The sequence below is a fragment of the Pholcus phalangioides genome, unplaced genomic scaffold, assembly GCF_987345545.1.
Source record: "Pholcus phalangioides strain wild (caught in Gottingen) unplaced genomic scaffold, Ppha-v1.0 ptg000024l_1, whole genome shotgun sequence".
Lineage (NCBI taxonomy): Eukaryota > Metazoa > Arthropoda > Arachnida > Araneae > Pholcidae > Pholcus > Pholcus phalangioides.
In genome coordinates, this window is record NW_028301616.1 from 13,509,593 (window position 1) to 13,526,330 (window position 16,738).

General features: G+C 39.5%; 1 protein-coding gene across 1 annotated transcript in view; it reads right to left on the minus strand.

Annotated features, from left to right (window-relative positions):
• The window catches only part of LOC149068771 (potassium voltage-gated channel protein eag-like), a 91,810-nt gene that overhangs the window by 53,623 nt on the left and 21,449 nt on the right, over window positions 1–16,738 (minus strand). Inside the window, exon 2 of the mRNA XM_089250907.1 lies at window positions 14,423–14,656. Within this exon, the coding sequence (XP_089107033.1) occupies window positions 14,423–14,656 (234 nt within the window). The remainder of the gene's footprint in view (window positions 1–14,422; window positions 14,657–16,738) is intronic.

A 16,738-nucleotide genomic window follows, 5' to 3' on the forward strand; every position in this document is an offset into this window, starting at 1 on the left:
TCGTAGTTGAAACAGTCACTTCGCTTGATTATTATTGCCGAAAATATTGTTTTTACACTTTTATAATCACAAGTGTGGGGGAGGGAGGCCCTCAAAGAGTAGGGAGCCTTGTTACCGCATCTTTAGTGCATCACTCTACTGCATTTTGAATTCATTACCGTAGTTCGAATTTCTTTTTTGTATTTCGTTTGGCTTTCAAATTGAAATTTACCTAAAGAAATTCTTAAATGTATCACCAGAAGGCGTTGAGATGGTTTTGTCTGATATAACACGTTTAGCTTTATTACATTTAACCTCCATTCAAGTGGTATAAAGGGCTTAATCTCACGCGTATTTTCTATCTCAAAAAATATATTATTCCGAAATTGCATTGTTGAGAAAACCACAATTGTTGCTCGCCGGAAATTTTGAAAACCATTGTTATAATGTAAAAAAAAAAAGCCAGTTCAATGTCAAAATGGAAACATTGTTGTTGGATGAACTTGCTCAAGGTAATAAAGAAAGCACTGTTGTTGAATAATGTTTGTCTACCAACACGGTCGCAGAGTAGCAATAGTGGGAGACAGCGCCTCTAGCGGAAAATGAAGGGACTGTTGATACGATAAGGAACTAAGGTAAGTATGCCTCTAGGATCAACGGTTCGCCAGTAAAATGCAGAAAGGGGAATTATGGAATCACTCTGTATATATCGTCCACATTTTATTTTAAAATCAAGCTTTTCTTTCGAGTTTTTCCAGCTAAGAGTAACTGTTCAAAAGTCTTCAAATCTATATATTTAGATATTTACTTCATTTGCCAGGCCCGGGGTCAGTATCTCTTAGATATTTACTTCATTTTTGTGCCATTTTTTAATCTATTTTTCCAGTATTTCGTCCATCGTAGAATTTATCCGTTTTCGAAGCGAAAAAATGTCATCTACGTGGCTTTTGACACAGCATCACTTCAGCGACTGATTTTACAAGCCATAAATTTTTATGAGAGTGAAATGGATGGAAGTTGCGAGATAAGATAAGGCGCGATGTCTGGTCATTATGATGGATGAGATAAAGCCATCCCTTCGTCTCCTCTCATGGGATATCATTTTAGGTGACCAAAGAATAAACGGGCTCCTGAAATAAATGGATCTTTTTTCTGTGCGTTTCAGAAGCACGTCACACACATATATTGAATATCGATTTATAAAGTTTTTCTCTGACTTGTTCATGAGATGTTTCGAAACGGTACTTTTAGAGGTATTTTCTGGAATCTCCGTGAAGTTTCCAGCACTCAGTTTTGGGAATTGGGTTCGATATGATATCATCGTCCTCTGCGATAGTTCCGTAGGTCTCAATCTTCCAATGCTTCAATTTTTTTTGGGTTTTATGGGGTTTTTTTTCTGAGAATGCGCTTAAGGGACTTGCGCATCCCTATAAATTCACCACGGTCAGTTCCTCTCATATCTGCGTGATTATCAACTTGCTCACTCTAGAAGTGTGTCCAGATGTGCTCGCCCTGGAAATTGTCAAGACTTGATCAAACAAAAAAATTATTTACCAATACCTCTCACCCAAAAAATTATCGCGACCTGCTCATCCAAGGGATGCGTGACGATCTGACGCAATCTAGAAATCAATGAATACCTGCTCACGTGAGAAATCATAAGGACCTGATCACGTGAGAAATCATAAGGACCTGATCACGTGAGAAATCATAAGGACCTGATCACTTTAAAAATGGCATTTCTTAGGCCTGCTGACCAAAGAAATGCGTCAAAACCTGACCACCTTTAGAAATCAATGAATACCTGCTCACCCTTGGCAATCGTCAAGACCCTTTTTACCCTAGAAAGCCGTGAATATCTGCCCACCTAAGAAATGCGTCAAGATTTGACGACCATATAAATCAGCAAATACCTGCTCATCCTAGAAATAAATGAATACCTGCTCATCCTAGAAATAAATGAATACCTGCTCATCCTAGAAACAAATGAATACCTGCTCATCCTAGAAATAAATGAATACCTGCTCATCCTAGAAATAAATGAATACCTGCTCATCCTAGAAATAAATGAATACCTGCTTACTTAGAAATGCGTCAAGACTTTCCCTTCGCAGAAATTGCCAAGACCTGCTCAACTTATAAATACTTTTGAAACTTTCTAACATCCTAGGCATACGCACAAATCTTGCGCACGTCTAGAGATGCGTAGAAAACTCACGTATCCCTTGAAATGCATAGAAGACTTGTGTGGGCAAATCCCAAGAAATGCACCAGATGCTCGATTACACTAGAGAAATGCATAAGAGATTCTTGGCCGTCTTTCATGTCCCAGAAATACGTAAGAGGCCTGCATGTTACTGGAAATATGCCAGACACTTGTTGAAGACTGGGAATGCATAGGGAACGCGCTCCTCGGAATGGGTAGGAGAATTGTGTGAGTCCGTAGAAATGCGTAGGAGTCATGAAAGTCCATAGAAATGCGTAGGAGTCATGAAAGTCCATAGAAATGTGTAGGAGTCATGAAAGTCCATAGAAATGCTTAAAAATGTTTGCAAATCTTTTAAATGAGTAAGACGCTAGGGTATTCCTCGGAATGCACAGGAGACTTGCCGACTATTTAAAATGCATAGAAGGTTTGTATATTGCTTTTGTGTATACATCATAATTAATGTTTTGCATTATTTTATTACTTTACTCTTCCTCCCATAAAATGTTTTTGCAAATGTCTGCAATTTTGGAAATGTTGATAAGCATCGTGTCCATAGACTTCATAAATATCTCCACAAATTTGAGCAACATTACGCCATTTTATTTAATGTCAAGTATCTAAAAATACAACTAAAGTTCAGCAGCATCTTTAGCAACATTCAAATTATACCGATTACGATAAAAGCCAGACTGGAAATGTCAATGTCCCCGTGTGTTGCCACGAAATGTTTACTTCAACATCATAAAAAGACGCAATGGCAACAGCTGACACGTACAAAAACGCTTCACATAAGGTGTACACGAATGTAACCTTTCATTTTCTTGATTGATCGCACTAGGAGGGGGGGAAAATGACATGTCCTGTCCATTTTTGGCTCAATGTGACCATTGTGACGCCAAAATAAAATTGATTAATACATAATCGAATGTATGATTTCATTTTCCTCCACAAAGGAATGTCACACACAAGTCCGACTTTTATATTTTTCTTGATAATATATTAAATTTCTATTTGGTAATGTCTGGTTAATATTTTCTTGATTTCCTGTAAAATGAAAATTGTATGAAAATCGTTTCAGATCTGTGTTCTTGAACCGCTGGTCCATGAGAATTTCCAAGAGCGACATTTTATCAAGCGTCGCGCCCTCTGACGGGATTTTTACTAATTTTTCCAATTTATTTATTTTTGGCTGGCAGCAAATTTTTTATTCAATTTTATACAAATTTGTGCCGGTCAAAAATTTATTCTTTTATTAATTTTTCTGCTTTATTTAATAATTTTCTGCTGGTCAACAAATTATTTCTACAATTAATTAGTTTCCTGTCGGTCAATAATTTACGTATATTTTTTTCTACTAATATTTACAATTCATTCATTTTACACCCAATCCGCTAATTATTTCCCAAATTTATTCATTTTCTTCCAATTTCTCTGCTGGTCAACAATGAGTACGTTTTTATATTAATTTTTCCAACTTGTTTATTTTTTGCTTCTCCGCAAATTTTTTATCCAAATTTACCTTCTGCCGGTTAACAATTTATTTTCTCCGGTCCGCAAATTATTTCCCCCCCGCTTATTTATTTTCTGCTGTGGTAAAAATTTATTTTTGTTTATTAGTTTTTTCAATTTATTTATTTATTTATTATTTTTTATAATTTGTTTATTTATTTTTTGCCGTACCGCAAATTATTTCCCACGTTTATTCTTTTTCTTCCGGTCCGCAAATTATTTATTTTCTATCGGTCACTTAATGGGTTTTTCCTCCCACTTATTCATTATCTTTTGCCGGTCCGCAAATCGTTCTTCCAGCGCGGCCCAGCCGCAAGGTAATCCGCTTATATCCCGCGAAGGACAGAGCGGGGGCCATGTTTGGTGTCATGGTGGTTATGGTCCGCAAATCGCTTCTCTCATTTGTTTTTCCTGCTGGTCAAGAATTTATTATCATTGCTATTAATCACGAAGTGGACTTGGACTCTCCAAAAAGGTTGAGCACCCTTGTACTAGAACACAACTTTTTAAGAATTTTTGACCCTGTTAAAAGGTATCAGCCCCGTTGAACTTCAGAGACATTTCTGGTGGAGAATGAATATCAAATTAAAATTGTGATTCCAGTCCAAAGTAAGGGAGTCAGACCTCGAATATACAGTCAGACCTCGTTAGTGCGTCATCCGGTTAACATGTCACTCCGCTTAACGGGTCACCTTTTGCAAGTCCCAGTTGCTCTCAGGCAGGAATTGGCACAGCTATGGCTTACTCCGTTTAACGAGTCACTCCGCTTACTAAGTCATATTTTTGCTCTCCCAAGAGTGACTCATTAACGAGGTTTGACTGTATACAAAACACATTTAAAACTCTTATCTAATTATAAAATCGAAGAAAGCACGGCCACAGAGAGAGAAATACTTGCTTTTCTAATCATCCATGGTGTATTCCTTAAAATATTAGTCGTTTATTCGATGGTATACTCTCCATAACAATTTTATGGCCCACCACAGACGTGTACCGATTCTACAAATAGGCCAACAACCCGGAATCTGATCACAGAGAAGGCTCATTAGATTCTCTTTCAGGAAATGGTTGGTTTTTATTGGTTTTTATCTATTTCTTGCAGCTGAGAGAGATATCTATCCTATCCACTAACACAAAATAAGATAATAAATGATAAAATAACTTTTACCATAGAGGCTTGATTTTTGTTGTTGTTGTTGAATTTTAAGGAAAAAATCCAATTTTAAATTAGTTTCGAATTTTATACGAGGAGAAATGAATTATTAAATGGATTCCGGGCTCTTTTGGTAATCCCGGCACGGATTCCTCCAAAATGCTGTAAGATGGAACGGATATCCGCAAGATTCGAGTCACGACTCGAAGGAATACGAGCCATTGAGGTGATAATAAGCAAGAGACGGAGTTGTCTAGAGTTGTATACTTCATCCACGATGGGAGAAACGCATCCGGGACATTTTTCAAGTTGACTATTCAAAAGAGATGTCTCAACGGTGCTCATAAATGGATTTTCGATTTACTTTCCCTGGAGCGTGAGCTATGGGTTGCTTTCTGATGTTGGTCGCAAGTGGAAAGCGTCTTTTCTATACACTCCGACGGTCCGTGTTTTGAGGTGTATCCGAGTTTCTGAACATAAACTGATTTTAAAAATTAGGTGATGTAAAATTCCTTGCGTCGTTACGAACTGTTTCACAAATTTCGGCAGCGTGTAGCGACAGCTTTACGAGTTGTGAAGATAGACCAAATCTAAATTTATCGCCCATTAAAATTAAAAAAAAAGGGCGATATCGCCCCTTGGGAAGGGGGGTGATGGAACTATCCATGTGGCAGGTAGGAGGTACAGATACAGCATGGGATCTTAGGGCCGTTCCAGTATTACGTCAGCAAATTTTTAGCCATTTTTGACCCCCTCCTTGTCAGCAAAACTCTGACCCCCCTCCCCTCCACCTTGTCAGCAAAATTTCATCAGCACTGCCCCCTACCTCCTAACGCATATTGGTGGGATCAGAAACGTACGCGGGAGGGGGGGGCATAGGGAGCTCGTGCACCCCCGCAGACGAAAAAAAATTATTTTTCAATGCGAAAATTTAAAAAAAAAATTAAAATTTCGAAAGAAAATACCTTTATATGTGTGTTGTCAAAATCAATTTCTCTTAATCCCAATGCTATTTGAAGGGTAAGAACTCAAAATTTCTCTATAAGAAATTCATTGTGACCCACCCTTTCAGCCATATATGTTAAATCTGCAGACCAAATGTGGCCCTGAAGGTTAATCTGATGTGGCTTGCTCCCCCCTTAAACCTAATTTTGTAAAAATGAACTAAGCGGCACATTCACAAATCGCTTAAATGACCCCCGGCACAATTCGAGAGTATTTAAGTGGCGTGGGGCACATTTTCAGATCACTGAAGTAGGCCTCAAAGATCACTTTCACATTCAAAAATCACTTAAGTAATCCGCGACACAGATCCAGAACACTTCAACGATCCGTGCCACATTTAGAGATCCCTTGAGTGACACGTGGCACAGTTTTAGAGCACTTAAGCGGCTCCCATTGCGGTTCTACATCTCTCAAGTTACCCGCGGAACATTCCCAAATTACTTAAGTGATCCGTGGCGTAATTACGGATCACGTGAGTGATGCGTGACACAGTTCCAGAGCACTTTAGCGGTCAGAACACATTTCCAGAGCACTTGAATGATCACTAAAGTGGCTCTGCAGGGGACTTATCAATAGGAGTATGTTCCAAACCCCCATCCCCCCTTGTCATCAAAAGTCAGCAAATCGGAACCCCCCCCCCATCGATGCTGACGTAATACTTGAATAACCCCTTACGAGTTGGCTCAGTCAAGAGGGTGAAGCCATGGCTACACTCGTGTCAAGCCTGACTTAATAGTCACTCGCAAAAAATATTTGCCTTTCCCTGATGCAAAGAGGTCTATAGCAGCGGTTCTCAACCGGTGCTCTGCGTGCACTTCCCAGGGACTCCGCGGCGACTTCAGGAAAGTAAAATAAATCAGTAAATTTGACAGATAATTAAAAGAGGCCTTACAGCTTCTACCATAGAAATTATGTACTAAAGGTAGCAACCGCTAGTCTAAAATGATGGAAAACTTATTCCGGTGAATTCCTAAAGAAATTTTATTTTTCTATTCAAATATTGTATAAATATGTGAATTGGTTCTATAAACTCGTAAATAGTTCAAAATTTTATAAACATAAAAAAAAATTTATGTATTTGAATGCGCATTGTGAAAAAATTGTTATGACAAGAAGTTATTCTCAAATAATTTTGTTTGTTACAGAAAAAAATTGGTTCAAATTTTTGTCGATAGAAGACGCTGTAAACCAGTCCGGCAGAAGTGATTGGACCTGAACCTTTCTTCAATCCCTTCTGCTTCCCAAACGTTCACAAAATTTCAACTAAGGTAAACGTGTGTGGCTGAGGAGAGAAAAACAACTTCCCCAATAATCCTCTTTATTCACCAATGTCAACATCACAATAAAAGCCATATGTAAATTCAGAAATGATCTTTTAATCGTCCTTCCTGCATTTCATTGATTCTGCCTTGCATATTTCCAGTGATTTTCATTCGTGCGACGCCTTCTATCGAGAAAAATTTGAACTTATTTTTTACCCTATCCCATATAAAATTCCATTTGGTGAGAATAACTTTTTTACAAAACGCATTCGAATATACTAATTTCTTCAACTTCTACGAATTTTTAAACTATTTAATAATTTTTGGGACAAAATCGGGGATCAAGAGACCCAACAATTCCGGGGCTCCGGAATCGTTAAGAAGCTTTGGTCCTGCTATTATTTTCGAAGCGGGCCAAGCGTCTGATATGGACTTCCCCGTCTAAGACAAGTCTCCTGGCCTGAATATTTCTCCAGCTAAAATATTTCTCACAAAAAGTAATGCGTGTTGTATGCGATCCAGAACCACGATGTCTTCTTCAAACCATCCTACAAAAATGCAATCCTTACTCCTTCGAAAACAGGTATTTACGGAAAAAACAAAACGAAACTCCGCTCGAAGGGGAAATGAGATTCCGTTTGTGTTTTCTTTACGTTATTCTCGAAGAATACGACAAATGCAGAAACCTTTGCCACAAACCTGCGGCCTCTTCTCGGAGCTAAAACGAGGTACATGTAGTAAAAAACCGAAGGGAAATACCCTTTCTTTTTTGCAGAAAAATTCAAAAAAGCATTTCCCTTCGAGCAAATTGCATGGTTCTCGAAAACGAAGAGGAAAAAAACCTTCTTTTCCTTTGAAGACATGCGCGCAGATCGAGAACAAATTACGCACCAAAATGGCAAAAGAGAGAAGACACCCATTTTTTTAAGGATGTTCCTCGTTTTAGGATCTCTATAAGAAAGAACGAGGTATTTTTTTTGTTTCGTTTCTGCTCTTCAAGGACATTTTTTGGCGTCAAAAATATTACCTGACAGCTCCTTTCTGGAAGAAGTTACTTGATGTAGTGATCTTGATCATCTCTGATTACTATTTTTGTAGCTCTCTAGATTGAGAGGAGAGATAGCTCATATCCTGCAAATGCTCTGGAGAGATCTGGGGAATCAGATTGTTCCTGATCGTGTTCAGTTATGACCGATTTCATAAAGGTATGGATACAGATCTTTTTAAGGATTATCGAAGGAACGAGTCTCTCTCTCTCTCTCTATAATGATAGAGAACAAGTTAGGAGATCGATCAGGAACAGCTGGAGGATTTATTGGAGTGCAGTGGGAAAACTGATAGGCAATGGGATGAAAATCTGATAGCTATTGGTCTGAGTATGTTCCGTAAGTTTACCACCATGTGGTTGTCATGGAGCGGTCCTTCAAGCTACCGTAGAGACTTTGAACACGATACTTACATAAAACGAAAATTCAGACATTTGCCATTTTCACCTCAAAAAATGTGGGAGACATATTACTAATACTATTTAACCGTACGTGTACTTCGTAAACATTCCTGTTTGGAATTTCTCACGAGTTGGTTGTGAATCCAACCTATTTTGCCAAACGGAAGAGGTTGACAGACAAGCCCAAGTGGATCATGAAACAAACCTCTAGCAACCATGTCCTATATCAAAATGTTTTCGAGTTATGGTGGATAATCGATTATGGAAAAAATACCGGAATATCTGGTTGCAATAGCGAGCTTCAAGCGCTGAAAGATTTGGCAGTTCAAAATCGAATTGTCGCCAAAACTTTTAATCGCCAATTCTGCGAACACCATTCTAGCTATAATAGGTCAAATTTGCCAAAACTTTTCCATTCCATCAACTTCGGAAAGAATCTACAATAAACCATATGTGGGTTTTCTAGTTCAGAAGAAATTTAGTCTTTCGTTTGCAATACATCACTGAAATCAGCATTTGTCGATATATATTCGACAAAAATTTGGAATTGGTGGTTACTGATTTTGGCGACAATTTGATTTTGTATAAAAAACCCTATAAGATGACACTACCTCTATCTACAGACAGACAGATATAACCGCTGACCGCCCAGAGAGACCATCTTGGGATGGTTTGCGCTCTCTCCGAACCTCTATCTACAGGATATCTGTATTTAATGGTGAGCTACGAGCACTTAGAGATCAAATTGTCGCCAAAACCTACTAAAATTACTGCGACAAACGTGGATTTCAGTAATGTATTGCAAACAAACGACTAAATTTCTCTTGAACTAGACGACCAATTTAGTTTATTCTAGGCTCTTTCGAAAGCTGATGGAATGGAAAAGTATTTGGCAGATATGACCGATTGTAGCTAGAAGGATGTTCGCGGAATCGGCAATTAAAAAGTTTGGCGAGAATGTGATTTTGAACTTTGCCAATCTTTCAGCGCCTGTATGAAATTACAAATACAAATACAACCTAATTTAAATTTAATAGCTCGACATTAAATTCAAATACCGTATATACTCGTGTATATACATATGACAACCATATTTTTATGGGCATCTTTTTATCAGCCACCTCGTTGGGCATTTTGCCTGTTGTGGCGTTGTATTTGTATTTGTATTTGTATTTGTATAAGCCGAGTTTTTTTGTGGGAAAATTCGTTCCTAAACTGGGGGGGGTCGGCTTATACTCGGGTCAGTTTTTGACGAGAAAATATCGACCCCCCCCCCTCAATCAATAGTTATTTTTGTAACTATAGATGGCGCTAATAATTAGTAGTGATAGATGGCATTGCAAATCATGCAATGCCATCATCAGTGATTTTTGTAGCTATAGATAGATGGCGGTTGTGTTAGTAGTGTTAGTACTTTTCTGGTTAAATCCACGTGGTAATTTTTTTCCCAGGCAGTACAAGTGTGTGTCGTGATTACCCACAGAAAAATCTAGTGTTGTATCAGTAAGTGTCGACGATCAAAAATGGAGAAAGCTGAAAGATTTGCGTATGATGCGTCTTTCAAACTGAAAGTTATCAAATTCGCCGAAGAAAACAATAACTGTGCTGCAGCTCGGACATACAACGTCAATGAGAAACAAGTGAGAGAATGGCGGAATATGAAAGAGAAAATTTCAGCCATGCGGAAGACAAAAAAGGCTCTTCGAGGGAAAGTATCGGTGTTCCCTGAACTTGAGAAGGAATTGAATGAATGGGTGCTACAACCTCAGACTGAAAGGTACAATCGTGACAAGGACAGCCATTCGTCTGAAAGCATCGAAACTAGCTGAGAGTGTTAAATTCAAAGACACAAATCCAGAAAAGCTCTATGCATCCTCAGGTTGGTGTACTCGTTTCATGAATCGTTTCGACCTGTGCTTACGCCAGCGGACAAAGATCGCACAAAATCTCCCAGAAGAATTGGAAAGCAGAATTGAATCTTTCCAGAAGTTCATAATTGAACTGCGAAAAATACATGGATTTGAACTGTCACAAATCGGTAATATGGACGAAACCCCGGTTACTTTCGATTTTCCAAGCAATAGAACTGTTGATGAACTCGGAAAAAAAACCATCTTTGTTAGAACAACTGGGCACGAAAAAACACGATTTACGGTCGTGCTATCGTGCATGGCCGATGGAAAGAAATTGCCTCCAGTTGTGATTTTCAAAAGGAAGAAAATTCCTCCGAACATGAAGTTCCCACCAAGAATGATCGTGAAAGCCCAGGAAAAGGGCTGGATGGATGAAAAAGGCATTCTACAATGGATCCAGGAAATATGGAACAAAAGACACGGAGCAGTGTTCGAGAAAGCGGCATTATTGGTATGGGATATATTCAAACCCCACAGAACCGATAATGTCAAAGCCGAGGCAAAGAAATCGAAAACATCATTGGCTTTATTTAATACCAGGTGGGCTAACGTCGATTTTACAGCCTTTAGATGTGAGCATTAACAAGCCTTTCAAACTATTTGAGGCATTTGTGGATCGAATGGATGAGTTCCGATGATAAAGAAACTACAAAAAGTGGTGCCTTGAAGAAACCTGACATTGGCCTAGTGTGCCAATGGGTATATGAGGCGTGGAATTCTGTTTCCACCGAAATTATTATCCGATCCTTCAAAAAGTGTTGCATCAGCAATGCGATGGACGGAACTGAAGATGATATCCTGTTTGAAAGTGACAATGGCGATGACAGCCCAGATGAAGATGAAAACGAAGATGCCGCACCCTATGATGATCTGAGGGGATTACGATGAGCTTGGAGACTCAGAAGAAACGGCTTAAAAAGTTTGAATCATTTTCTATTGTAAATTTGCGTAAGATATTCATTTTGCTTGAAAATATAAGAATTTTTTTTCTCTGAAATGCACGGATTTTTTCGGGTCGGCTTATACACGGGTTTTCAATTTATTGCGGTTTTGGTGGTCTTGAAGTGGGAGGGTCGGCTTATACACGAGTATATACGGTATTTCAGTGAAATTAATGAGACCTTGTAGGAGTTTTCTGTGCTTTCCAATCGTGTGCTTAGTTTGCGTATAGGTCTTTCAGAGACTTTACAAGTTCTGGTTTTTCAGACTTAACGCATTTTTTTTTTCCATAAATGACTATCCGCCATAACTCAAAAACACTTTGATGTAGGACAGGGTAGGTAGGTTTGTTTCATGATCCACTTGAGCTCATCTATCACCCCCCCCCCCTCCCTTTCGTCTGGCAGAATTGGTTGGATTTACCCCTGCATATACGCGTGCGTGCGTGTGTGTGTGTGTGTGTGTGTGTGTACTCGTACAGGATGATTCAAAATTAATGGGACAAACTTCAAGAGGTGCTATAAGACTCCTAAACAAGTATTTTTTCATCATAGAATGTGCGGTCGAATCGCAATTGCAAAGGCGGTAGAGGGCGGCTTTAGAGAGCGCACAACAGCACTTCACCAAAAGCAAATATCATATTTTTATGACGGATTTGCAGCCATAACAATCAACCATTCGAGGGGGCGGGGTATTGCAATCTCATAGGTCTTCTCATGGTGCAACCTCGGTAATTGGCAACTTTACTTGCATTCGACAATTTTATGCGTTAATTGATGATATCCCGTATTTTTATGAAAAAAAATATGGTAAGCCTAGGCATTTATCATGTTGAGTGTATTGCTACAATTTTACCAGAACGCGTTTCGCGGGCCGGAGGTTGTGCACCCCTTAACTAAAGAATGTAATTCAAATGAACAAAGTTCTGTATGTGGGCTTGTTGAACCATTTTACGACCAAGGACGTAATATTGCGTCCAGTGGAATGAATTCAACCAAGTGTATCTGTTTTCTTTCCTCTCTCCTCATCACCACGAAACTTTGTTGTAACCCTATGAAAAAGTAGTTGTTTTACTATATACATAAGATGCTGTTTGATTTGTTTCCAAAATTTGTCTGTACATGTCCCAATTAATACGTTTAATTGTTCTCCTGGTGCAAGAGCGAAGAAAATCAATAATAAAAAGTACTGGATTGTGCGATGAGCTGAGAATTGATTTTGCGTAAGTTTGAACGTCAAAGAGAATATTTTTGGAGATGCCAAAATCAATTACATCAGGTTGACATCTGTTTTGAGGTGGTACATGTGTTGTGGATGAATGTATATTTAGGAAATTATCAAGGCAGAATTTTCTCAACACCCGACGACATCTGTTGAATCTGTTACTAAAGAATAGATCGTTTTTACTATTCCAATCACCCCCTACAAAAATTGGAAGCCCTGTTTTGAATAAGTGTTTTAGTAAGGAAATATCTATGCAATTATTGGGGATCTTATACATTGCGCAGAAAGAAATGGGTGTTCTATCTATGTAAACAGTGACAGTAGTAGCTTCCATTTGAGTGGAAGTTGTAATTCTTGAAATGGAATATCAGACTTCACGTATACAGTCAAACCTCGTTAGTGCGTCACCCGGTTAACACGTCTCTCCGCTTACCGGGTCACTTTTTTGGAAGTCCCAATTGTCCTCAGGCAGGAATTACTCCGGAACAGCTATGGCTTACTCCGTTTAACGAGTTACTCCGCTTACTAAGTCATATTTTTGCTCTCCCAAGAGTGACTCATTAACGAGGTTTTGACTGTACAGCTACTCCTCCCACCCTACCATGTAATCGGTCTTTCCTGACGCTAGTGTAACCATTAATTTCGATTTTTTTTTTTGTGAGGGCAATAACCATGTTTCTGATAGAAGTAAGGTATCTACTTGACAATTGAATAATTCTTCTTTTAATTCCCCTTAAGTTGGCTTTGAGGCCATTAGCATTCCAGCCCATAATATGTAATGGCCTGGTTAAGCTAATGTCACGATAATTGATATAAGTAATTAACTCAACTATAAGTCGCAACAAAAAAATTGTAACTAGAAATTCTTATAGTTACAAAAGATGACCAATAACAAAAAAAAAATTATTGCAAAATGTTCACAAAACCGATTCAAAAATTCTCCTTCCGTAATCCAGTGTGATGTCCTATCTTGAGAAGATAGATGGCGCTAAAAGCCGCCGATACAAAGAAAGATTTGAACGGGTACGAGGGTCTCCAAAACGTCAAGTCATGGGCGGAGATACGGGGGGTAGGGGGTGGAGCGTTCAAGGAGTGAAAGGGGGAGTACACTGATCTAATGTATGTATATATGAGCTGACATCATCATCATCATCGTGCCCCCCCCCCAGCAATAATGACCTTGTCCCCTCGCCCCCAGACTTCCAAGTCAATCTCCACCTATGCGTCAAGTATAACCGGGATTCAAGGAAGTACGTTGAATCGAATACTGGGTGATTCTAAATTCATGGGACAAACTTTAAGAAGTGATATAAGACTACTAAACACGCATTTTTGATCACAGAATGTATAGTCAAACGCAATAGCAAAGGCGTTAGAGGGTGTTTTTAGAGTACTCAACAGCAATTCACTAAAAGCAAATATATTTTTCTGACGGCTTTGCTGCAATGCTCAGCCACCTCGTTGGGCATTTTGCTTGTTGTGGGCGTTGTATTTGTATAAGTACAAAAAAAACCGTCCGAGGGCGCAAGGTATTGTAATGTCACAGGCCTTCTCATGGTGCAACCTCGGTAATTGGCAACTTCATTTACGTTCGACAATTTTTTTTTGCGGTAATTTGCGATTTCCCGATTCATATGGTATAGAAAAATATTTACGAAGGGTATGTACTGCTAAGTAGCAGTGTTTTAACACTTTTCAGTATGACATGTGATCATATTGTAAGTTTCGTCACAATTTAAATGCATTAATTGCAGGGTCTTAGTGCGCGTGCGTGGAACTTACTGTTCTTCTTGTACAGCAGGATCTCGACTTGCATGGGGTCGTGGTTCTCGAGGCTCTTCTCGACTTTGCCGATCGTTGCTCGATCCGTGAGATCGCCGTACATGAAGGAGCACCTGCACGAACGCTGCATCACTTCTGCCCTGTTGTAACCGGAGATTTTGCAGAAAGACTCCGAGCAGTACACTATCGGGAAATCTACGATCTGGGCGTTGGCCAACAGGAAGCTGCAGTCCGCTGCAACACAAAAACAACACAAATAATTACTCATACGAATCGTACGTGAAAACATGTTAAACAGTCATACCCTTGATACCGGGTGTCCCGTAAGTGCTAATGAGGACTTTATCTCATCAAACGCCCGTCGTAGAGGCATGATTTCAATACCCTGTACTAGTTTTGAGGGTGAAAATACAGTGTGTAACAAAATAACAAAAATTAACTTTCTATACAAAAATCCCCGTGTGCCCCAAAACCCAATTCGGAAAGCTGTTGCCCCGTATCTCCTGAGGCCGACAGAAAAAAAAAAAAGTCACACGTTTCTAAGTGCAATCTTCTGAGATATTCGAATTCAAAAAAATCGGAGAAAAGTTATGAAAGAACAGCAAAAACTAACGGACAACGCTGCTTGCCCTCATTTATGCTGCCTTTTCCCAATTTTTCTCTGATTTTTGAAATTGGAATATCTGAGCGAATATTGTAATTAAAAACTTGAAGTTTTTTTTTTTTTTTGGCTTCAGGAGAGACATGGCAACAACTTTCTACTCGGAAGGTAGAGGACAAGGGGCCGTATAAAAATTTCGGTTTTTTTTTTATTTTGTGACACACTGTATTTTTTTTACTCTCAAAACTGGCACAGAGTAGTTTTGGAATGCCTTTTGAGCATTTTTTTCTAAATTGGAATCATGCCTCTACGACGGACGGTTGATGAGGTAAAAGGCCGCATTATCACTTTCAGGACACCCTGTATATACCAAGAAATATCGCCACTAGTTTCTTACGGTCCGTTTTGTCAACTTTTTTTTCGCACATAGTCCCATTTGGACTGTTTTTGTTGTTGTTGTTGTAAACTTACGACTTATCCAAGGACCCCCCCAAAGCTCATCCAAGACGCTTCCTACTTCTTGGATCGATTTACTTTTTCAGTAAATGTATAAGTAATGAACAAAAATTTCATAAATTATTTTATTCATTTACAATAACCCTGAAGACATGAAATGCACTGGAAAAGTAACAATAAAATATATTAAAACGAATAAATAAAAATAAAATTAGAAATAAAAGTCAGAAGGGAAAGCACTTCGTATACGGAGAGACAAGTCGAAATCCTCAATAACGTAGGAGACGCATTCAAAGTTGAGATTTTTCCATATTCTTGCCACACGGTATCTGAGAATCCGTGGGAGAAGCAATCTCTTCAGGCTGTTGGTATTCTTATTTGGAAGCGATGCCACCGCAGGTTAACTTGTCTGTCTATGATCTCGAAGGAAGGTTCTACAGATGGTAGATGAACCATCTGGTGGACTCGTTTGTGGCACGTCTTCGGTTCTCTCTGCAGCGATTCTACGCCATTCCAGCGAGTGCAAACCCAGAAATTGAATCCTCTCGCAATAAGACCAGCCGCTTATTCCCCGAGTAGTAAGATACTCGTCTACCACAGTAAAGGTTGCTGTCATCAGGGCCGTCTTAAGAGCATCGTGGGCCCCCGGACCAAGTGATCTTTCTGAGGCCCTACAGGCAAATTCTCGGGAATTTTAACCAGATCTCATTTTCGTGAGGCCCCTCTTCTTTTGAGGGCCCCAGGCCGTGCCCGTGTGGGCCCCATGCCTTAAGACGGCAATGGATACACATAAATCTTCTTATTTCTTTTGACCTGAAAGAAAGATAAAAAGAACGAAGTATATCCAGGGCCGTCTTAAGAGTATCATGTGCCCCGAGGCCGAGTGGTTTTTCAGAGGCCCTACCTGGTAAATCCTAGAAAACTTCAACCGGATCTCATTTTTGTGAGGCCCTTCTTCTCTTGGGGCCCCTGGGCCGTGCCCGGGTGGGCCCATGCGTTAAGACGGCACTGGCTGTCACGGTCCCGTGTTCGAATCGGAGGTAGGATATAGATAAGGTATTTTCCCTAACGAACTTGAGGCGAGACCACCGATACACAGCGCCTTCATTTCCAACCCATTGCAGTAAATTGCGATATGGCCAGAGTTGGTGAAGTAGTAGCCAGCTATTCGGTTTGTTAAAGGACTTCTGTGGCTTTTCAAGGAGCTTGGTTTTCTAAGGGCTCCATACTTGCGAACGGAACTTTAGAATCGGGCTCTA